The sequence below is a fragment of the Pseudochaenichthys georgianus genome, chromosome 11 (genome assembly GCF_902827115.2).
Source record: "Pseudochaenichthys georgianus chromosome 11, fPseGeo1.2, whole genome shotgun sequence".
NCBI lineage: Eukaryota > Metazoa > Chordata > Actinopteri > Perciformes > Channichthyidae > Pseudochaenichthys > Pseudochaenichthys georgianus.
In genome coordinates, this window is record NC_047513.1 from 14,173,735 (window position 1) to 14,198,256 (window position 24,522).

Below are 24,522 nucleotides of genomic sequence, written 5' to 3' on the forward strand. Positions count from 1 at the left end.
GTGAACGATTTTTTCGCCATTTTGAGATTTCAATTTCTAGCGTAAAGCTAACCAGGAAGTGTTTTAGCACACCACGTGACGTATCTGAACGAATCACGTTGTCAGAAATTGACACCAGCCAATGAGATTTCGTTTCTTGGTTTAAGACCCCTTTGTGCTTTCACGATTGGTTGCTGATACAAAGGAAATTACCATATTTGGATCTGATGAGATTGTGCAGGAGAGACACAGCTTTCCAACGATATCTCTGTTGACATGGTGCACACAGCGGTCGCGATACTTTATATTACGTTAGAATGCTAACTTTTGGTGAATTTAGGCGAAATCTACAGACGCACATAGACAAACTATAGTAAAATAAACACTTAAATGTGTATTTTGTACATTTTCCTTCCAAAAGCCTGAAAGAAAACATGTTATAGAATCAAAATACCATAAAATCTCAAAATTGACCAGTACTTGAAAAACGATGTTTTTGCCTGCCGTGTCTCGCCTTAATCTATAAATGAACTTACTAGCTTCCTCCTCAAGCTCCCCACTTCCTGTGTTATTCCAGGTGCTGCCTCCGCCGTAGTTTTCATCTGTCTGGGCTGGCTCCGCGTAGTCGGCAGGGTTGAATGTACTGTGGAAGAGAGCGATAAAAAGGGCTTATTGGAAATCAAGTGTGTGTACAGACCAACAGCTGAAGGTCCGTCAGCACTACAAAGAAAACTTCGGCCATATCTGTGTGCCTATATGATAAATCAGGGGTCCTTACCTTCTACAGGTTTAAGTTTTGAAAGTGTTAAGCAGAAGCAGACCCCTATTCAATATTTAGAGCTTTAAAACTCTGAGCTCATTAGTTTTGTGCCTGCATATAGAACTGTTTGAATAAATCTCCAGCACTGCTCTTATCATCATTAGGCTATTAGCTCATAGAAACACTTCAGAGGGGAGTGACTGGGGATGTAGCAGGAAGAGGAAATGATAAGACACTCAAGTGAAACCATTACTGTCTTTGAGAGTTTGTAAATGCAAATAAAGATGTATGAGCATCTAAATACTGCTTTCGTAGTTCCTCGACAACTCTTTCCTGGTAATGTCTTATTAATCCGTCACGTTTGTGTATGCTGAGAAATATACAGCTTATGCAACATGATGGAGTACAGGACTTTTTCTTTTAACTAAAGCCTTTCATTATTTGTCTAAGATCCTTCCTTTGCAAATCTGAGGGCATTTATGGCTTGCGAGACTAGATTAAACATCTACATTTCAGGAAGGTCATATCCTATTAATAGAATGAGGAGTATCTGTTTTGATAAGCTCTTATATTACGACTTCCTGTTGTATGGCACTCAAAAGTCTCCCTACAGAAAACAAGAATAACAGACACACCAGAGGCGATTCACTCACCTCTCACCGCCTGCAATATCATATCTGGGCCCCTTATCAATCTGGCTTTAGAGGAAAAATAATGGCAACAATTACAAGAAGCACAACAAAGTAAAAGTAGAAGATCAAGCTTTTTGTTTTCAGACCACAATATAGAGCAGCAGCGTAAGCAGAATGCTTTCGATCTGCCAGTGTACCAAACACTCTACACCCGTCAGTCATTCTCCAATGCAAGGCAAGCCCGAGTGTTTTAGTCATTGTGGGTAAATACAAAGCCCAAGAAACCAAAGCCGAGGGTATTCACAGTGCAGCCACCAACACAAAAAACGTTGCTAGATAAGCAGTTATGCAAGATTAAAGGCAGTCGTCTTTGCAGTTAATGCCTATCAATCTACGGTAATGGTACCTTCCATCACACATCATTTCAAAGCTGTCCCTGAGCAGCAATACAGAGTGCTGCTGTGAATTCATCAGAAGGCCTTCAATATCTCCTGCACCTCAAGTCAACCAGTCTTATTTAATCCGACTGTTTTTCCTTTTAAAATGGGCATGACAAACATTAGAGCTGCATGATATATTTGTTCTGCATTGACAATGCGATGTGAGCATGCGCAACAGTCACATCGCAGGACGTGCGGTTTCAAGTAGGGCAAATTGACTCAAACACTTCATGCTACAACTTTTTTCTGCTTGATTAAAAATAGTTTACACTTGAACTGTTCTCATTTTCATTGAATAAACTACAAGACAAGTATGATTCATGAAACATCATTTACTCTGTATTAGGGCTGTCAGTCCATTAAAATATTTAATCGCATGATTGTCCATAGTTAAATCGTGATTAATCGCACATTTTTTATCTGTTCTAAATGTTCCTTAGATGAATATTTTTCAAGTTTTTAATACTCTTATCAACATATGAGTGGACAAATATGCTTTATGCAAATGTTTATTATTATTTGAACAATGACAAATATTCTCATGAATATTAAACACAACAACCTCTGAACATTACAAATATTCGACTCAAATCAACCTGGAACCTCTCTCATACAATACAATAATACAAAGTGTGTGTGTGGGTGTGTGTGTGTGTGTGTGTGTGTGTGTGTGTGTGTGTGCGTGTGTGTGTGTGCGTGTGTGTGTGTGCGTGCGTGTGTGTGTGTGATGGATCGTTGGAGCTTTGTGCAACTCAAGGCATATGCTCGAACGGGAGCTGCCTGGACGCTGCAATCATGTTGCGTGGACTATCCGTGCTGAGTGTGCTGACTTTTCGTACAATGTCCCACTGTCTGGCTTCCTGCATAAAGTCAAGTGCTCGGCGCAGTTGTCGCGAAATGTCGCTCCTCTGTTTTCATTTAAACAGCTCCTTATATCCGTTAGCGCAGCTAGCTAGCACCAGATGCTAACAACAACAATGCACATAAGGTCTCTCTCTCGCTCGCCACACATACACACACACACACACACACACACACATACACACACACACACACACACACACACACACACACACACACACAGACACCCTCCCGGTCCTCCCGATGGCCAGTCAGTGCCTGCCGGTGAGCGTGGAAGTGTGGTCTGCTGCAAGCGGGCAGCAGGAGCGGGGCTGTCAGAATCAGCTTGTAGATGGTATTTTAAACTCAATGCGCTCTGAAACTACGGTGCGGCCGAGGACAAAAAATACACATGCGTTAATCGCGGTAAAATAATTAGTGGCGGCAATTTTTTTTCCCCGTTAACAGCCCTACTCTGTATACACCGAGTTTTTTAGTTTTTGTTTTTTTTAACCGGTGACTGAAATGCAGGCTCTGCACGCACCGCAACCACCAATCACTTATCGAAACTAGGGGTCGATATTCCGCATTTGACCGATTATCGGTATCGGTCTTTTTTTATCAAATTGCCGATAAAACTTTGGCTCTGATGCGGCCATTTCTCTGGCTGCAGTCACCACTCGGTGTACACGAGCAATGTCCCGCCCACAGCGCTATCGGATAGGCTATTACTGAAGATTTTCGGGCGGGAGCCAGCCAGAGAGGCGGGACCTTCTCAGATTACAGGCAGGTGCGAAAGAACGCAGACACAGACTTAAGCAAGCAGCAGCGCTGAGCGGCAGAGCCATACATGTGTTAAACCGAAGTTCAATAAATATCCCTATCCCCTATGCTGAAGTTGCAAAAACACCACGATCTTATGATCCAATTCTATCAGTTTCCCAGTTACACAGGGACGCGGGAGGTCAGTCAGAGTTGGGGGTGCGTGCAGTGTCTCCCAGCGGAGTAACTGTGGTGCGGGGGGGGCTGCGAGTGGAGCCTCACAGTTTTTCAGGTTGATATGAGAAGCTCATTAGCTAGCCAACATGTATCTAGCAAATGTTTAGCAAAATATTAGAAGTGAGGCTACTAGACTAACATTAGGTCTACTGTAATAGCCTCACTTTTAATAGTTTGCAACACATTAGCTAGCACTAGTGTTTTGCAGTTGCTAGCAGCTTATTGGGATTTTATGCTAGATAGACAGGCATTGTTTTGATATAATAAATTAAGCATTATTGTTAATTAAGCATGTCAGCCTGCAGCCCCACTTCTTGTCTCTCTCTCTAACTCATTGCAGATGACTGCACTAAAGAAAAGGGCACAGAGAGGAAACCAGTTGTAAGATGTTTAAAAGTTAATTAAACATAATATATGCTTAAATGCATTTCAAAGAAGTTGTGGTGAGTTGTGTTGGACTTTGTGTTATTCTACATTTTGACACCAAGATGTTCTGATTTTACTGCAAATGTATATCGGTTCCAAATATCGGTTATTGGTCTCCTTGATTACTAATAATCAGTATCGGCCTTGAATTAAAAAAGCCATATCGGTCGATCCCTAATCGAAACCGCAAAAAGCACACCCCGCTAGTCGTCGAACACTTCCTAAAAATGGTCGAGCAAACCATGTAATCCAAAAACAGGAACATGTCGTTTGGTTAAAAAAAACTAAAATCTGTATTCTTTCTAATTATTCATTATTATTTTTCGAATCGCAGGAAAAATATTGCAATGCCAGTGTTTTTCAATATCGTGCAGCCCTAAAAACACATAAACCCAGACCAGCTTCAATTCAAACAAACGGCTCAGTCTCCACCAGAGCAAAACTATACTTTTACTATAGTTTTTGACATCAGGGGTAAATGTATATACTATCAGGGCATTGTATATGCCAACTTGGATAGGCGTCTATAGAAACAACACTCCCCACTCTTTCCTCAGTTTATTTTCTGACACTAGAGAATTCAAATACAAAGGCAGCTAACACTAACCAAAGAGGCAGCGCTGTAAATGTACCAACCAACGCTGTGGTACAAGTACAACAAGTGGCTACATAATGAATGCATCTCCTACACCAGGCAACATCAGCAATGGAGGGGGTTAATATATGCAGCCATGTTACATGCTGCAGTGGCCTACACAAATACAATACAAAAGGCAGTAATTCAATTCAAAACTCTTAATTGAGCCATGATTTGATTCAAGTAATGAGCCAAAACTATATATGTATTCATAAACAGACAAAATACCCCCACAAGGTTTTAAATAAAAAAACAAAAAAAAGGTAAAAAGTGATCTTTCTATTAGGCATTCACCAAACTCTGAAAGACAAACAGTGTTGTCGAACCGGGGCATTTTCAAAGATAGACTGTCCTCTATATCTATATCAACAAAAAGGATCGTGTCTGAGATTCTTGAATCATGATTGTTTCACAAACCATGTGAATCCATTATGAAAAACCCAAAAATTTAATTTTGGTTTACAGTGCCTTTACATGTTGCCTTTATTAGGGAAGTCGTAATAATTTACCCTCACTGGTTATGCTTGATGACCCAGGTATCAGGCAACTACTGATCAAGTATCTCCTCATACCTCTATTTTAAGTGAGTCTGAGATTATTTGCATCATGAGGGTGTCCTGCCTCTAAAATGTGTTGTTAATATGGAAATAATAACAATATAATCTGCTATATTTGCCTCGAAACCAACATTTGTTGATACTTTTGAACTCATTTATCAAGATCCACCCCAACATCATAGTCATTTAAGTTTTATACAAACTATAGAACAAATCTCCTTGGTCAGCTTGTTCATCAGTTATGATGATGAAGTGCAGTTTCCCTTGTGAGCTCACAGTATTCGTTTATTTTTGATTTAGTGCATGCCAACATTTTTAAGCAGAATATGTGCATGTGCACAGATGCTGCCATAGCATCATTTTAAATGACCTAGCACAAGGTAACAGGAATATACCCACAAAAGGAAAAACTGCCCACAATCCTCCCATCACTGATCAAAGAGCTTATCTGCATTAAAACTACGGTTCATTTAAGTCACAGTTTTTGACTGACACTGAAGCCAAGCAAGAAGCAGAAGCAATAATAAAAGTGTGTGTGGCATGAGGTAACACGAAAACGCTTTAGCTAGCACTGCATGCGACTTCAGGTGGGAAGCCCCAGCACTCAGCTCACCAACGGTAAGCATAGCTTATAAACCAATATGAAACAAAGCTTATTGTTGTGTTCCTTGAGATAGGAAAGTCAATATCTGGGTCCACACTCCACAAATCAACTGAAAATTGTAGGACATTTTCATAGCAGCATTGAACATGATTCTGTTATCATTTATTGTGTGCACCATCACTTCGGAGAAATTCACCAGGTCACTCACTCATTCTGAGCCAGTGTTCAAATATAGGTGTATTTTTGAAGAACATATTCAATACATTGTACTAGCAAAAAGTGAAAGACATTCACTCTTCTCTTGGGAGGAAGCCACTCAGGGTGTTGACCTCATTAGAGAAAGCCACATTATGTCACACATGCTACTTCAGCAGACCAAGACGATTTTAAGATCTAGAACTGCAGAGTAACATCACAACACACCTAACTACATCTAATCGCTAGCAGGAAATGTGTTGATGATTAAAATGTGACCCCATGAAACGTGGCAAGAATGTCATCACAGTCGAGAGAAGCACTTGCACTGTTATGACACCTCCTAGCCAAGTCATCAACAGACCCATTAATAATTGCACACACAAACACACGAAACAAGCATAATACATGAATTAAGCTGCAGCCTCGGGCCAGAGAGCAAAGACACCCTCTTTGTAAATATATCAAAGTTTCATTCAAAATAAAATATTTAGATGTTGTGAACTCTGAAAAGAATTATTCAGCCCCTGCTGTTCTGTCCCATTGGCTGATGTATATTATCCTTTCTTTGGATTAAGGCAAAACAATAGGCGGGGGTTAGTCCTGCTCTCTGGTGACCATGGCAACAGGTAAAAGCGTAACAAAAGGCCCTTAGGTTTAAGGCAACGCAGGTGTTCTCTTACCCCATGCCCTGCGCCGAAAATCTGCCTCCCCGCCGTCCAGATACCCCTGGGGAGAACAAAGGAGATTACTTTAGTTTCTTAGCTTGACTCACTATTGCCTCAAGAAAGAATGGCTGCTGTACGAGTTAAATAAAAGTTTGTCCAAGGAGGATTATAACCACTTACCGACAGTCCCTCTTCCTCTGCCTCTTCCCCGCCGGCCTCGCTCGGCACCTCTTCCCACTACTCCAGCCTTGTCTCCCTCCAAGCCATTTTCTTGACCACGAACTTCCGAGTTTAGAAAAAGCAGTGTAAGATTTTCATACTACATAAAGATGACAAAATAATTATTTAAACTCAAATGTGTTAAAGCTTAGAGTTAACTGCATGAAAAAGAGGTACGAGGGCGAAGGTGCCCTTAATTCAAAATGAAGATAAATGATAAATCTCTTACTGGCATTATATACCGTGGCACACACTGTCCATCCTTTGGGACCACAGTTTGTGCTCCAAATTATATTTAGAGGCAATCAAGATGTGTTTTTGTACTACTTTGATTTGTTTGAAGTACTTTCATTAAGCTGTAAAAGGGTTTTGTTTTTCAGTAATTTTGTCGCAGCTGTGCAGTCTTTCTAATCCTAACTTCATCAAACAGAAAAAACACACTGCTCCCACAATTTTAGAAGCTACTGTTGATGCAAAACAAACACTTGCTACTGCTTATTCACTGCAAATACAGGTGATAATAAAAACGTACACTCTCGTCCCCTGCTGGCTCCACGGGCCCTGCGTGGAGCTCCACCGCGACGACGTGCTGCATCCTTCTCTCCTCCTTTCTCCCTGTTCTCTTTCCCTTCCTCTCCGATCTCTGCCTGGCTCGTCTCCTTCTGGCCTGACACCCCTTTCTTCTTCCCCACCATTTCCCAAGAGTCCTTGGAGAAGAAAAAAAAACAGTGTTACACTACTGGACTCATTGACATTGCACTGACTGTTGCCATAACAATCTGACATTGTACCCAGCCAAAATATGAAAACTAAAAGAAATGTTTTCAAAAACCAACAGGTTCGATGTTGAGTGCTGCCTGGTTGTCAGTATGGTCAGGTCAGCAAGACAACTGGTTATAACATTTGCCTATGGTACTTTTTCTCACCATGAGTATACTACTTCAGAGTTTGGTAGTATTTTAAGAAAAGCACTAAGTGAAAACTAATTCTACAACAATACTGCTAACATTTTACACCTTGTCTGTAATTTCTGAGAAAGCAATTTTTGAACTACTTCATTATAAAGTGTCTCCACTGAGCCAGCATCTTAACAATCAAGGTAGCCGACAACCGCTTATCAGGTCTGATTTATGTGCTGGCAAAACACATTTCCTAGTTTGATTTCCCCCTCATGTTCTACTGGTTACACTTATTTCAAAGCTTGTATTCAATTTTGTGAGTTTATAAAGTTGTGACATGCTGTACTTATGTTGCAAGGCAAATTCATACATTGAACATTTAAAGAGCTGGCCATGAAAGACTGTTGCTAATCATTTCTATTTCAATTTAACAAGCAGATTGTTGTGATTTAGCAGTATACTCAAAGAAGCAAATAAAACTGAGTACACTGTTAATCATTTTAAACAAACTACAACCTATGTGACGTAAAACTAGGAAATCCCTGACCATACCATGCAACACCTTCACTGGAATGGAAGTGAGTAAACTGTGAGTACTCTGGGTTCTTATCTAACCCAGAGTAGCACTGATTTCGCCTTCATACAAAGCCAATACTCACAGTGTCTGGGCTACCCTCCAGCAACACATTAATGGCTCTGTTGACATCCCCGTTGCAGTCGTGCAGTGCGATCATAGACTCATCCTGGTCCTTGCCTGTGATGTCAATCAGCTGCAAAAGAAGAAGGAGCATGATGAGTAACAGAGGCTGGCTCACACTCCTGGTGACTTGATAATAAAAAAGCTCTTATGTAAACAATATGCTTTTAAAAAAGACATACATAAACAATACAGGGTTATCTACAAAACAGAAAGCCTGCCATCAGCAGAGATTTAGCATCTTGGTCACTTCAGTAGCTTCAACACAAAGTTCATTTTCCCTAAAGACTGTGGCTCAATGCCATCTTTCTTTATTGGGGGAAATCCTAATAGTTTTTCCTTTAACACATATAATAGAAGAAGAAATGGGAGGGATGAAACCCTCTTTAATGGTCACACATGCAGAGCACACAGCACACAGTGACATTTGTTCTCTGCATTTAACCCATCCTAGTACAAGGAGTCTATTACTAGGAGCAGTAAAATAGATGAAATGGATCAACAACATGTGCTTTGTCACTTCATAACCGAGATTGCACTTTAAATAATACATATATATATATATATATATATCTATCTATCAGGGATGCAAACACACGTATGGTGAAAAAAGAGAGAACTGTTCGAAGCAGAAAAAAAACTGTGTAATATACCATCTGACAAAGGCCTGTGCTATAATGCTTCAATTAACTGGCTATTCTTTATAATATACTCAGATCAATAGGAGACAGAGATGTTAAGTTATAAATAAAGGGTTTTTATTATTATTTACAGCAGGGGTGGGGAACCTTTTGCCTTTCAATTTTTACAACATCCTCCGAGGGCCGTACAAATGATTGAACTCAACCTCTGCTTAAAAAAACTAAAATCACAGCCCATTCATTTGGCCTTTCTTTCATGCTGTGCAAAGAAAAAGCAACCTCTTAATCCAGATATCTTAACATGACTCGCGTATGCACGCACGTGCACGGTTGTGGCATGACCACCAAAACAGAAAGATATGGACACAAGATGTGTCCAAATGTATTTAGTATCCTATCCATGTGGACATCATTTAAGTGGGGGGGACCTCACATCCTCTAGGGGGGTCCGGGGGGATGCTCCCCCGGGAAGATTTGTTTTAAATGTTGAAGTTAAAAGCATCAATCTGGTGCACTTTGAGAGCAAAAGGAAGAGATCTATGGATACATCTCTCAACATCCATATGAAACAGAACTGTAAGCAGATTTTTATTTATGGATATTTTACATATCACTCCTTTTAAACTGTATTCTTGTTATTTTTAACAACTTTTTTGTTACTGTCATATAGTATTTTATACCTGTTTTTCATTTAGTCTCTTATTTTTTAACTTATATTAACTTTTATTAACTATAATGATCATATCAAGGACAAGGTGTGCCTTAACCTCACTGAGCTGAGGTTATTTGAGCCTCTCAGTCAGTCAGGAGAGAGCTCTCTCCCACCTGGTTGTAGAAAAAGCTCTTTAAATTCGTTAGCATAGCTAGCTAACCAAATGCTAATAACAACAGATCGCCACTGGGCTTACAACTAAAGACACAGCCACGCAAACACTGCAGCATGTGTACGGCTCCTTATGGGTACTGCAATATCTGAAGTGCTAGAGCGGGGTTCCGGTGCTCTCCGTCAGCACTACACCACGTGATGACACATTACGCTCGTGTTCAAGGAACCTGTCCTTGGCCAGGAAAAACAGGCACTCGCTTGTTTAATTACTTTGCGGCCTACATTTCTTAAACATTTTTTGAAGAGAGAAGTTGTCCGTCAGTCGGACCCCCCCCCCGAAACGAAAACTCTTTGGTTCTCCACAAATCACCCAAATCAGCGGGAGGCGCAGAAAAGCGACTACCGCGACTTTTTTCCCCATTTTTTTTGTACAGCTAACAGCCACTAGGGAACCTCCTAAATCTATGGATTTTACAGATAAAATTAACCACCTTTAACACTATGGGCTCTATGACCGGTCCGCGCCCGCCACCTTTAAGCGGCGGGCTCCAGCAGGAAAAGCTGGAGGCCGGAAAAGAGCGAGACCGGTAGCGCCCAAAGTAAAAGTGGAACCGAGAGACAGAACGAGAGCAAGACAGACGGACAATTTAGCTGCTGCGACTTATATGCAGGTGCGCTTTATAGTCCGAAAAGTACGGTAATTTGCATGCATATATAAACACTAGGGCTGTCAAACGATTAACATTTTTAATCAGATTAATCACAGCTTAAAAATGTATTAATCATGATTAATCACCATTCGAACTATGTCCAAAATATGCCATTTATTTATGTATATTGTTGTGGGAATGGAAAGATAAATGAAAGAAGGCGGATATATCCATTTAACATACAGTATCTATGTTTATTATAACATTTGTATGCATGTCAAAATGAAAGACAACCCACACACCTATCAATCATCAAACCGTGGGGTCTTAATTCATTACGTGTTGATTTCTATCAACGGGGAAGTACTTCAGGAAAGTCGACAGAGGGGGGGGGCTAGTGGAGTACTTCGTGACCACAGAGTGTGAACGTTGTGATCAGCTGTTTTAGCGCAGTTCTCCAGTGAAGGGGGGAGTCTCCCTCCGCAGCCGGTTGGCGTAGTTTTGGCACAAGTCCGTTGTACAGACCAACGTTAATAGCAGCCCTATCTGTGCACACGGAGACCGACTCTGTCGTCCGGTGATCTAACCGCCTTCTGGAAAAGCTTCACAAGTACGTCGGTAAGCAAATGCGCTTTGTGACACAAGTGACGGTACGCATTTCAGATTACGCACATAACCGGCGAACCAGTTATGTGCACCCCTGTACCAGAGCCATATTATTACTATTATATGGCTCTGCCCTGAACTACAGCAAAAGTATTCTCCGTCGGGACTTCCTGCAACAACACCATGCCGTTATCAAAGATGTTCTATTGAGAAGACGATCACTACGTGACAAAAGTTTTCAAAACCGTGGCTACTGAAATCAATCTTACTAACTGCTGTCTGTGCAATTTACTCCGCGCGAGTTGGCAGACTTTATTTTGCTTACTTTAACATCATGTCTCATGGTGGGGCTAAGCCATTTCTTGGTATGGGTGTAGCCTACCCCAGCCATACCCTGGCGCTGCCACTGGTGGCACGTATGGGGCGGGCCATTCTGCACATGCATTAAATATTTTAACGCAATTAATTAAAAAAAGTAATTACCGCCGTTAACGCGATAATTTTGACAGCACTAATAACACACATAATATTTACAGCTTAATGTAATTCACTGAATGCTTTATCACTCACTATGTGCCTGATGACATCTAGAAGACCAAACCAATTGCATGTATAATATAAAAGAAAGAAAAATACACACAATGCAATAAAGAATAGTTGTACGGAAATATATTCCAGCGTTTATCAGATAGTGCTACTAAGCCATTTTCAAAAGGGAGCAAGAACCAAAAAAGCTGAAGGAGAACAAAAGGATGTGCATCAGCTCACCTGTTTGACCTTCTCTTCAAAGTCTGCATCATTGTGGTCTGAAATCACCTGGGCCAGTCGGATCTGCTCTGCAGTAGCCTGTTCCAAGGGTAGTGAAACATCCAATATTTGAAACAAGCATAAGCACAACATTTTATTTATATCATTGTAAAAGCAGAAAGGACAAACCCATATAGCAATTTATAAAATCCATAATTGCAACAACAAAAATTGTCCTCATCAAACATTAAGCACCACTGGTTACTAGAGGCCTTGTTAAGAGTTAGACCAGTGATTCTCAACTGGTGGGTCACGACCCGGACCCGTTTCGAGTGGGTCGCAGATGTGTGAGTGAAGGAAAAAAAAAAATGTCTGGAAGTACCAGAGACCATAAACAGTTTCGAAAACTTCTGTTACGTGGTGATCATCTTCTCAATAAAACATCTTTGCTGATGTTTTTCGAGTTTTCTGGCCAATCAGAATCAAGATAGTTGCCGGAAGTCCCCACAGAGAATAACTTTGCGGTAGAACTATTCTTTATACATCCATGGATACAACTTCAGATAACAATGAACACATAATGAAATATGTCCTCCGGTTTGATGATTGACAGGTCACAGAACAATGGGAGCCATCTACCCTTACCCACAATTTAAAGCAGCAAGTTCAGCTGTCAGAACAAAGTGAAAAACAGACGATGGCATAAAATATTATTAATATGTCAGGTAGTAATAGATTTATTTTCTTCTCAAAGTGTACCAGAACGCGTAGTTTATATGTTAGTATTTCTAAAAATCTCCTGGGGGAGAATCCCCCCAGACACCCCTTCTGGGGTAGGGTTTGCAGCACGTGGGCCTATTTATGTTATACAGTTCAGCTTTGATTCCATCATCTCATTAAACCTTTTTTTAAAGCATACTTTAGTTCTGTGAAGGGATATATGCACTGTACTTCAAATTAATTAATATCGTATGCTGAAAAGCATATATATATATGCACGATTTTTTGTCGAATAGATTTGAGTGTAGGGGTGGGCGATATGACGATATATATCGTTGAGACGATATTAGGTCTCCACGATATGACTTTCCAGAGATAACATATCTATCGTGATAGTGCACCAGGGTAGTATTTTCACGGCGGTCATGGCGGCCGGTCTGGCCGTGAAGCCCCGAAAATAATTGTACGTCCTACGGCTACCATGGCCTGCATGCCCCTGATACTGTTAAAATCTCGAAGTTGCTTTAAAAGTCGTCAGAGCAGTGGTTTCTGAACTGCGTTATGCTGCGTTCACAACGGACGCAATGCGAATATTCTCACCCTAACCGCTGGAGTTTCACCGCGGCTGTCAGCTGTGTTTACTCCTGTCATTCAAACAGGACACGCTGGAGAGGGGGCGGGGCTTATATCCATGTAAATACTGTGGTGGAAACCAACTCCGACAAAATTAACCTATTTTACCGTGATTTAATTGTAATACACGTTTCAAAATGATGCCGAAGTAACTAAATACTGATACCGGTTAGTAAAAACCAAGCTGTCTAGTCAGGATTCAGACAGTATTGCACTTCATTTATTGTCTTGGTTGATTCTGTTGGCTTTTATTTCATTTTATCAATAAGGTATTTATATTGTTTTTCCCTTTTGAAACAGATGTTCAGTTATGTTAAAGTCTTTGATTGCACTTCAAGTCTAAAGTTTACATTTTAATTGTTTGGCACTGACTTTTCCTCATTGATGTTTTATGTAGGGATGCACGATATTGGTTTTTTGAAACCGATACCGATAACTTCCTGCTTCTCAAGACCGATACCGATAACCGATAATATAATATATATATATATTAAATGTACCTGTAGTTTTTGCACACCTGGTGGTAAAAAAGAGACTAGTAGTGAGCAAATAACATGAGCATTACTACTATGAACAAAACAAAGCCAAGAACAGTTTTGACTCTTCAAAGTGACCATATTTATTTTCCCAAATAAACTTCTTGCCTTTTTCAAAAGCCTCGTCGATTGGATTCGCCGCTTGTTTAGCAGCGCAGGCGTCTTCGTACGCTTTTAACACACCATCGTAGCGATGGCGATGTTTCAGGTGACTAATCAGGTTGGAAGTATTATAGCTCGTTGCCTTTTTCCCTCCTCGTGGAACTTCTGCATTGCATTTGTTAATACAAATAGCAAGCGAACTATCTAACTCTGAAACTTTGAAATAGTCCCATACTACCGACGACATGTTTGTTTACTGTCCTGGCTTCACGGCCACACACCATTTACGTCACAGCCAGGCATGAGTTAGGGAGCGCTGGATTTGTGAAAAACTCCCCTCTTCCTAAACCACTAATACCACAGTACTGGCAAAACGAGAGGAGCCGAGGGAAAAACAAGCGCCCCTCACCCCAATCCACCCAGACGGCAGTCTTTTTTTCACCCAAAAAATATATTGTATATTATCGGGGCTATTAATACTTTTATCGGGATGACGTCATAATTCCTATTATCGGAAGGATAATTATCGGGCCGATAATTATCGTGCACCACTAGTTTTATGTTTTACTCTCCTTTTCATGTTTATTGATGTTACATCACTGCTAGTGCTACCTAAAACAGAAAGTGAATTTTTATACTGAGAAACTGTGCCTTGAATATTTTTATTTTATTTAGCAAGTGAGTGCACTTTACTTGGTGAATAAACCAGTGTTAACGTGTGTTGTGTAGGGTGTAGGCCTACCTACTTGAACACTGAGGAAGCCATATCAACATTCCTGTTGAATTGTTCATTCAGGGATTCATTGCAGAATTAAAACCAGCTTGAAATGGTATTTTGGTCTGTTACTCCTTTTTATTTGTGTTACCTTGTAGGTGGTTGTACTGTTAAGTAACTTGAAAAATAACCATAATAACCGATATGAAAAAATATCGTGATAAATATCGTCTATCGTGATACTGCTTGAAAAATATCGTGATATTATATTTTTCAATATCGCCCACCCCTATTTGAGTGGTTCCAAATTTTGGGTCACGATTTATTGACAAAGGAAAAATGTGGGTCCCGAGGCCTGACCAGTTGAGAACCACTGAGTTAGACTCTTCAACCCTTATGTGAGAAGTAGCAGTATAATCCACATCATGTTGTGAATCCTGCACGCTTTACCAAGGTGCCAACCATTGCCTAAACCAAACGGAGTACATCTAGTAGGTGAGAAGTATTCTGCCACCAACAATCTTCTGTTGTGTGTTGCATGTGTGAAAAGGAAACTACATACAATGAGCAGACCTGATTCTACAGATAATGTATATTTAAAACTTGACAAAAGATGATGTAATAGGGATGCAAGCGGCTTCCTTCTGCACAGCCTCATACAGTGCATATTATGTTGAGCTATACATTTGGAATTCAAAGTTATATTGACTAACACTGTTCCTATTGTTGTTGTCTCTACTTCTGACAGGTGGAAAAGGTGGGCTTACCTGAGGCCTTTGCTTGTGCTGTGTCTGACTCTGTGTCTGGCCCTGTGTCTGATCCCAGCTGCCCCGGGCTCGGTTCCCGCCCATGGACGTCATCATTTACAGTATATACAAATAACAGTATTTACAAAGGAATAACACCTAAGGAGAGATGGATGAGAAAGGCATTACAAGACTGTAACTTTGACCTATTGATACCATGATGTAAATGTGTGGTACACATGAATAGTACTTCCTCAAACTGCATAGTGGCTTAATGCCTAGTGGGGGAAGCTAGCAGCAGTGTCAAGAAGACAGCATCAGTCTTGTTCCCATATACGCCTGGAAAACGTTGACAATGGGTGTTTTTCAGCCCCTTTCTAAGTCACTGTTTAAAACCAAAGCTAGCAACGGGTTTAACCCAGGATGAAAGAGTGACATGGTACACGGCTGTACAAAAGACTCACAACTGCATAACGTTAACCAAGTTATTTACATCTTCAGAGCATTATGCAACACTTTATAAAAAATATCCGAGGTGGTGTTTCACCAACCGATATTGTGAAACAACAGTGCATTTTCGCAAAAAAACATGATATATAGAACACATTGTTTTGAAGAGTAAATGACAAAGTAATGATTATTACACGTTATGTTAATTACTCGATTAACCTAGCTATCGACAGTGACTGCTTAATCTTTCACAAGTTACGTAAACCCTATTTGGACTAGCCCACAAACAAGCCTAAAGCCAGGGCCTGTCCAACATATCCCATTCTACTAGCCAGCCACATGGCCAAAATGCTAGCCAACTAGCTAACATTAATACTTGAGGGAAAAGCATCTAGCTTTTAAGTCCTGATGGGCTTCCGCTTCTCACGGCTTCACCTCATGGCGACAACGAGGCTAGCTATAACATCAGTCAGCTAACCAGCTAACTGAGTGCCCATAACTGGCTACAAACCGCTGAGTGGTTAGCGTTAGCTACCTTAGCTTGACAGCCAACAAGTTAAATAGCTTATCTGCTAACGTTACTACCGAGAAGTAAGGCTTCCATATTCACCTAAACCAAAAACGCCCATGCCACTCCATTGGCACTAGTTGTCTGCTAACAAATGTTAGCTATGCTAAATTAATTTACTAACGACGTTTCGCCCAGCTAGGCAACGTTAGCATGTTAGCTGGGTTAGCAAACCTTCACAAACTGCTGCACCACTCTTTAATATCCAGCCCCAGTTTATATTTGATGGCCGGGCTCTTCAAATAGAAAGCACCGAGGATAAAGGTAGGCCTGCAGGCCCCTAAAATGAAAATAAATAACAGGCGATACTGACCAGAAACCCGGCTCAATATTAGACACTGCTACACAACCGACCGACAAGTCTCGTTGTCGACCTTCCAGTCGGATTTAGGACAGGATATATTTCCTGAACCCCAAGTTGATACAACTAAGTTGACAAAAATATAGCGAACCGTCTCGCTCACACAATAAGCGAGAGACTGAATTTACCTGTTTCTTTTCCACTCTGACACCACTGAGCGCTGCGTCACGTGGTTTACATTGCGCTTCGAGGAAACTGGACCCATCACATGTGATCACAAACTAACATTTAGCAAACTGAGGGATGCTGCATGTGAGGCATTGCATTTATGTAATACGAAAAAGTGCATAACATGTATGCATTCATTGAAAAATATGAGTAAAAAACTCAGGACAGCACAAAACAGATACAAAGAGTGAATATAGTAGATACAATCAAGCACATGCACATCGAAGCAAAATACAGGTTATATAGACAATCCCGTCCATATACATTTAAAAAAAATCTTAATTCATGAATAGTGTAAAAGGAATGTGCAATTGCGCTGTCTGTGCAGCATTAAATACCCTCATTTAGGTAGCGACCATTTAACCTGTTAAGCCCCAAAGGCCCCTTCGGCGGGTCTTTTTTTCTTCACGACACTGTGTCTCAGGCAGTGTTGTAGTCAAGTCACCAATTCACGAGTCCAAGTCACTCTCGAGTCACCACTCTTCGAGTCCGAGTCCAAGTCCGAGTCACCAAGGGAGAGTCGTAGTCGAGTTCGAGTCCAAGTCCGAGTCACCCAAGTAGTGTCCGAGTCAAGTCCGAGTCATCATTACCTGTGTTCGAGTCCAAGTCACCCAAAGAGTGTCCGAGTCGAGTCCGAGTCATCATTACCTGTGTTTGAGTCCGAGTCACCTAAGAAGAGTCCAAGTCAAGTCCGAGTCACAAGTCTTCATGTATTATTCTTCGTGGATGTGTTGAAATGTAGCTGCTCCTCTACATTACTTTCATCCTGTCATGTTATACTAATCTGTCTATTGAACTGCTGTGAAGCGAGTTTGGCTACAATTCTTGTAATAGGTGCTATACAAATATAAAGCTTATGAGTAATATTAATATTATTATTATTGTAAATGACCTTTAATAGGTCTAACTATATTTCAAATGAGTTACCTTTTAGAGAAGTGATTATATTTGTATGACAAAAAAAATGTCTATGGTAAAGTTTTCGTTTTGCACTTTTATTTTGATAGTAATAAGATCGGGACTCTTAATTTGAAGGAACTTTTACCTAAATCGGTTTACGAATTAAGCCCCAGAAAGCACATGGCTACTTAGCATGCAAAATGACTTCGTTCTGCATGTTAAGTAGCCATGTGCTTTCTGTTATCGGCTGAATCTTTATTTATTGATTAGATCACTTTACTCTGATGATAGTGTTCAAGACAGCCTATATGTCTGAACTCGATCCTTAGAGTAATGTGTTGGAGCCTTCTCTTCAATATTGTTTCCACATAACGAGCATTTTGCGCTGCTCTTTTCCAATGTGGAAGCAAAATGTGTGAAAGCATACAGCATGATGCGGGTGTGTCTCTAGACATCTTTAGACTGGAATAGCGGGGCCCAGTACGTGAACTCGCCTCGCAGGTGCACACGCCAGGATAGAGGACATCAGACTCCAGAGAAAAGTTGCTCGAGTCCAAGTCGGAGCGTCAATGTACAAGTTGAGTCCGAGTCATCGTGGGGGGGAAAATTCACGAGTCCGAGTCCAAGTCATCATACGCAAGAATTCACGAGTCCGAATCCAAGTCGTGCAGGAGAATTCAAGAGTCCAAGTCGCGCGTCAATCAGTGCGCGAGTCAGAGTCGAGTCATGAGTCCCGAAAATCGGCACTCGAGTCCGACCCGAGTCCGAGTCCGGGACTCGAGTACTCCTTCTCTGGTCTCAGGGCATCTTCATATTTAAAAACCTATTAATGTGTTATACCAGATTAACCGGAAGAATCTCAGGTAACTGACGATACAAACCATTTTTACCAAAACACAAGTCTCATAAGAAGCATCTAAATGACCCCTGAGCGGAAAAATGCTAACGCACTAAGGCACAGAACTCAAGATAAAGATACCCTTATTACTTATCTTAACTGCACATACAAGATATCATAAAGCTGAGACTCCACAGAGTATGTATAGTATCATCACTGAGCGATAAGAACTCACGACAGGGGAAGCAAACACAGACATCACAACACGTAGCATTACGGAGCAAAAACAGGACATCGTCTCACCTTAGCTGTTATTCTGATCAAAAGTCGTGTTCCATGGCATTAAAAAGAGAAAAAACGCGGCTGAGGGTTAATCCATAGGTTAATTGAATGTCACTTTGGAAAAAATATTTATAATCCATAATTCAATTTTTATGTAAAAATCGGAGAGTAAAAGTTAGCTGCTCATGGTAGCCACCAGAGTTATCGCAGCTTCCGGTTTCTCTCATTCCTTATTTGGTAATGTGTGTGTGTATGTGGTAGTTCCCCTCGATTCCATTGGCTCTAGCGGTCAAAAAGAGATGTCAATCGTCAAAATCGACCAAGGGGGGCCAGAGATATGGAAAATCCACCCAAATGACCCCAGAAGTGTTTTGTTTTTTTGCTAAATCTCTCTAAAAAGGTCAAATTTCACTTGTTTTGCATCAATCTTGATACAGGGTAGGCCTACTTATTATATTTTGTAGTTTGGATTCCTAAAGCTTTTATACCATCCCATCATTCAAGGGTTGTTTTCACTATAAGTAATTTTATTTTTGGACGGACACAATCATTTACATTTTTTTTACTGTGTTCAATCTGAATTTACTTTAAAATAAAAACATCTATATTGATTCCGACACTTCTAGATCCAACTCACAGATGTAACCTTGCTTTGAGAAAAAAGATAATTAATTTAACCCTTTTAGAAGGGAAGATATGGCCATTTGTTAATGTCATTTTTGAGTCTGAGACCTGAAAAACAGGCTCAGGGCTTAACAGGACCCACTAATGTAGAAACAGCTATAACGTTGTATTTGCAAGTGTGAAAGTAAATACATGAAAAATAAATAAAATACATTGTGAACAAATATATTAAAGTGTATGTATGTACATGCATTATTCTAAAATAGTACAATAATATGCAATATTGTTATGAAATGTACACTACCAGGAAATAGGCAACATATCTTATGTAAATAGAATAATTCTCCATATATATATAATATAATATTGTTATATACAACTTCCTCTTCCTTCTCCTACTACTACTATTACTACTACTACTCTACTACTCCTACTACTACTACTACTACTACTTCTACTAGTAGCCTACTACTACTACTACTGCTACTACTACTACTACTATTACTTCTACTAGTAGCCTAATACTAGGCCTACTACTACAACTACTACTACTACTACTACTACTACTACTACTACTACTACTACTTCTACTACTACTACTACTACTACTACTACTACTACTACTACTACTACTACTACTACTACTAGGGCCATCCCTCCCTACAGGCCGATCATGCAGGCTGCAAGGGGCGCAGGGGGCGTCGCGCAGGGGGCCTCGGCTTATGAGCTCGGCTTTTGCGCACCCTTTGATGCCTTTTATCTGCTAATGTACAGGAGGAAGAGTGATAAACTGTCTGTCTAGTTGGCTTATATAACAGTTAAAGTTTACAGCCTAAAAAACATGGATACTTTTTTACACTTTTATTCATTTTTATGTCAATTTGCACATTTCATGGTGATGCTCAGCCTCTCCCCTTAACTCCTAACAGTCATTATCATGTTAACCACAACACAGATAAATACTGATAGAAATGTGTGTGTAGTTGTTGATACATTTCTGACAGAGGGAACTATATTTGAATACAGATTTAAGAAATATCAGTTTTTGAGCATGTAATAAGCATGTTTTGTCTTTACTATATTACAATAAAAATAATATAGTATTTATATTATTGAATTGATTATGATTATTATTATTAGTAGAAGTACTGGGAAGGACTGGCTTATCTATAGCCAGTTGAGTAGCACTTGAAATACTTGGCTCTATGAAACCTGATGTACTTATATGATTCTGTTTTCTTCAAGGTTGTGTCTTCCTGGTTGAATGCACTTATTGTAAGTCGCTTTGGATAAAAGCGTCAGCTAAATGCAATGTAATGTAATGTAAAAGTAGTTTATTTGGATTAATTATATTTTAATATTTTTGAGACTAGTATTTGGCAGGAAATGACGTACATCTCACAATGTCGCTTGGGACCCATGCTTGGGACCCCAAATTGACCAGGGACGGCCCTACAACCACTACTAGTAGGTACCTCTAGTTTTAATACAATGATAACTTCATATCCATTACGGGCAGGTATTTTGTTGTAAAATGTTTATTTTAACGTTCAGAAATAAGGCCGGTAAATATGAACATCATCATCTTTTTATTTATTTACTTTAGCTTTATTTTCCCTTTATTTACTTACCTATTTCATTTTACCTTTTCATCATTAATTTGTTTCAAATGATTTAGCTTTCTTTATGTTCACATTTCTGTGTAATTTCCCTTTGCAACCCCCCTCCCCTAACTATGAAACCACATTTATTTATTGCAGATTTATCTTGCGTCCCCTGACTGGTCCTACTAACACGGTTATTACGGTAATTTGGAGCGTCGCAAATCAATTGTTGCTGTCGCCTTGCGGCTTCTAGCTAGCACAAGCTAAACTGCGTACTTTGCATGATGTCGCTGAACATGAAGAGGCATATCGGTACGATTACTGAATAGTATCTTATTTGTTAAACAGTCCTGCAGACCTAAACAATTTGTCGTCTGGGCAGCACTGGCCATTATTTTCATAATGGTCCACCGAGCGTTAGCCATGATGAAGCTAATGTAGCAACATAACGTTAGATTCATTGTTAGCCGAGTGAGCTAACTGACCTGTAGATAGACTGTACACACTGACAGATAACATGGCAGAGTCGTTATCAGGGGTTAATGTTGTGCTGGTTATGGCATATGGAAGCCTGGTAAGTAAGTTTCAGTTTCAGTTGTTATCTGCTAGGGGCTTATGTGATGATGCTCGTGATGAAACCCTTTCCTTTTACATTTGCAGGTGTTTGTGCTGCTGTTTATCTTTGTCAAAAGGCAAATCATGCGTTTCGCAATGAGATCCCGCCGAGGACCACATGCACCTATTGGCCACAATGCACCAAAGGTAAAGACGATCTCCTTTTTAAAGTCTATGTAGCCTACCTCTTGTTTGCCTAGAGGGAGTGTATTTATGTTCACAGTTTCATATGATCTCCGGCTCAATATCCTATTAAAATGCCACATTAACAATATATTTAAATGGGTTGTATGTTCTCAATAATGCTTATAGAAGCTGATCAATAAAACCTACTCCCTCAGATTTGTGGACAGTTTTCTTGACTTAAAACATTGATATCTCCATAAATTCACAATGTAATTTCAACACCCAAGCTGCTATTGAAACATGTATGCATCTGCCTTTGTTCTTTAGCAATTTGCAACTGGTAAATAGCCCTTACCAATTACTTACAACCTTGAATATGCAGCAGCTGCTGTTGGTGTAAAAGTTAATGTGCATATTTATTTTCTTTGTGAATTGATTCACAGGGTTTGAGGGAGCAGATTGACTCCAGGCTGTCCAAGGTCCAGGAGATCCGCTTCGAACCTCGTCTCTTAGAAGAAGAAGACGATAGGCTGAAGCAAGGATCACAGATCAGTCAGTCACTTTTTCATCTCTTCTTATTTTCACCTGAAGCTATTTTTAAGTGTTAAGGACGTTCTTTCATGATGTAAATAAAATATGTTTCTATTTCCCAGGTTGCTTCAACTACCTGTACAGAATGAAAGCTCTGGATGCAATCCGTGACTCAGGTGATTCAATTTGATGTTAAAATATGTTTAATTCTGCAGGTGTATGTATATTTTCATTCGCTGGTAAAACAGTTTTTCGTTCATTATTCTCCAAGAATATCTTTTTTTTTATAATTCTATTATTCTCAATTACTTAACCTTTTGTTTTTGCAGTCATCCACAATTCCCATGGGGAGTTTTCATTGGAGTTTCAACTTCTCTAACCTTCACTTCTTGTTCCTTCCTGTTATGACCTCAGGAATTCCTCTGCAGGAGATAAGCCGCTGTCCCAGTGCGTTTACTGGACGCAACTTCAGAAGCTGGCTGATGGAGCTGCGTAACTCCCACTCTCTGATAAAGAGCAGCCGCAGCGCCCTCATTGACCGTTTACTTGAAGGCTACGACAGCGCTCGCCACGGGACTGGGGTCCGTACAAGTTGCAAAATCGAATATAATTGGTTTAAGAGTTCTGTTGTAGCATGTTACTGATTTGCCTTTGACTCTTTGTTTCAGGTATTTGGGGAAGCTGAGTTTCTCGAATACCAGCAAGCTCTCAACGAACTGGCTGATGTGTAAGTGTTGCTGTACTGGTCCAGACTTGAAATTGTTAGTCTTGCAACACATTGCTAGAGAAAGTTTCTCAATCTGCATATATTCACATAGGGTAGGGTGTAGTGAATGCTTTCAATTGTATTTGAAAGTTTAGAGCAACAAAATCAAGTGATAATAAAAACTTTGTCTAGATTTAGATCATCCTTTTTTTTAAACAGCCAGTGTGGGGCAGAGTCTAGTTTAATTCATCAGAAAAATGTAAATAAACTCAATGGTCAGTATAAAATATTCTAGTATATGAATGTTAGATGATCCCTCTATTTAAAAAAGAAAAGAAAAAAGAAGCTGCTAAGAAATCAATTGGGTTAGAGCAATTTGGCATTTCCTTAGAAAGACCTACTTGCACTAGTCTTGTGTTTCAGCGCATGACAGTCTATACCTTGGTTTTTACTACTATAGTTACTGCTGCTATTTCGTTTAAAATAACTAAATATTATTATGTGTACTATTATCATTTTTTCTCTGCCCCCCTCAGGGTGAAAGCCTATTCCAGCAGCACCAGTCTGGACCAGCATCACCAGTCTGCAGCCAAGGACCTGACGGGCTCTCCGGTCCGGAGCACCCCCTCCACCATCCAGGTCACCTACCTGCCCTCCACTGGCCAGCGCAGCAAGAGGCCCAAACACTTTCTGGAGCTCAAAAGTTTCAAGGACAACTACAACACCCTGGAGAGCACCCTGTGAGAGGCCGCTGTCTATAAATGTGTGCTGTGTGGAGCATGTGTGCACCAGGAAACTACCAACTGTAACACTAGCTTTATATGAGCTTTAAAATTCACCCACAAGTTGGATATACATTTTATCACAGTAAGTCACACAAGGTAGTTTTAAAGAATTACATTTCTTTAAAACTATTACATTACAAAAAGAAATGTCCATTTTCAAAATCTTTGTGAGGCCCATATGTACTCAGAGGGCCTTTTTCACATTTTGGACCTAATGAGCGTGTGCAGAGGACAAATGTGATTGTAGCCAACCTGGCAGGGTTCCCATTGTCATTTTTGTAAAAACAGCAAAGTTAATGGCCAGTTATCTGGATTCATTTTTATTTTTCTCAAATTGTAAATACGAGTGTACATTTTGACTTTCTGTGTTTGTACAGATGTAAGATATTTATTTAAGGACATTCATTTATTTAATTGACATTGTGTGATTTTTATTTATGTGAGGTTGTACACATTAGTGATTTGAGATAAAAGCCTTACAACTCATGTC

At 40.1% G+C, this 24,522-nt stretch overlaps 2 protein-coding genes across 9 annotated transcripts in view; one reads left to right on the forward strand and one right to left on the reverse strand.

Annotated features, from left to right (window-relative positions):
* Window positions 1-17,071, reverse strand: part of ubap2l (ubiquitin associated protein 2-like) — a 43,790-nt gene extending 26,719 nt beyond the window's left edge. For 4 of the 8 annotated variants that reach the window (XM_034094069.2, XM_034094070.2, XM_034094073.2 and 1 more), the window contains exons 1-9: window positions 16,806-16,960; window positions 15,496-15,633; window positions 12,044-12,121; window positions 8,515-8,625; window positions 7,489-7,663; window positions 6,918-7,019; window positions 6,753-6,798; window positions 1,393-1,437; window positions 516-622 (exon numbers count right to left, since the gene is read on the reverse strand). In XM_034094069.2, coding sequence (XP_033949960.1) covers window positions 516-622; window positions 1,393-1,437; window positions 6,753-6,798; window positions 6,918-7,019; window positions 7,489-7,663; window positions 8,515-8,625; window positions 12,044-12,121; window positions 15,496-15,591 — 760 coding nt within the window. In that variant the 5' untranslated portion in view covers window positions 15,592-15,633; window positions 16,806-16,960. Of the gene's footprint in view, window positions 1-515; window positions 623-1,392; window positions 1,438-6,752; window positions 6,799-6,917; window positions 7,020-7,488; window positions 7,664-8,514; window positions 8,626-12,043; window positions 12,122-15,495; window positions 15,634-16,805; window positions 16,961-16,981 lie in introns of those variants that run through there. The other 4 variants (XM_034094074.2, XM_034094072.2, XM_034094071.2 and 1 more) reach the window with 2 other exon arrangements.
* Window positions 17,072-21,466: 4,395 nt separating this feature from the next.
* Window positions 21,467-24,518, forward strand: LOC117455370 (protein C1orf43 homolog). The gene is made up of 7 exons (XM_034094852.2): window positions 21,467-21,843; window positions 21,930-22,031; window positions 22,454-22,562; window positions 22,664-22,717; window positions 22,956-23,122; window positions 23,210-23,268; window positions 23,784-24,518. Exons 1-7 carry the CDS (start codon window positions 21,787-21,789, stop codon window positions 23,989-23,991), a joined length of 756 nt encoding a protein of 251 aa, XP_033950743.2. The 5' UTR covers window positions 21,467-21,786; the 3' UTR covers window positions 23,992-24,518.
* Window positions 24,519-24,522: the final 4 nt, after the last annotated feature.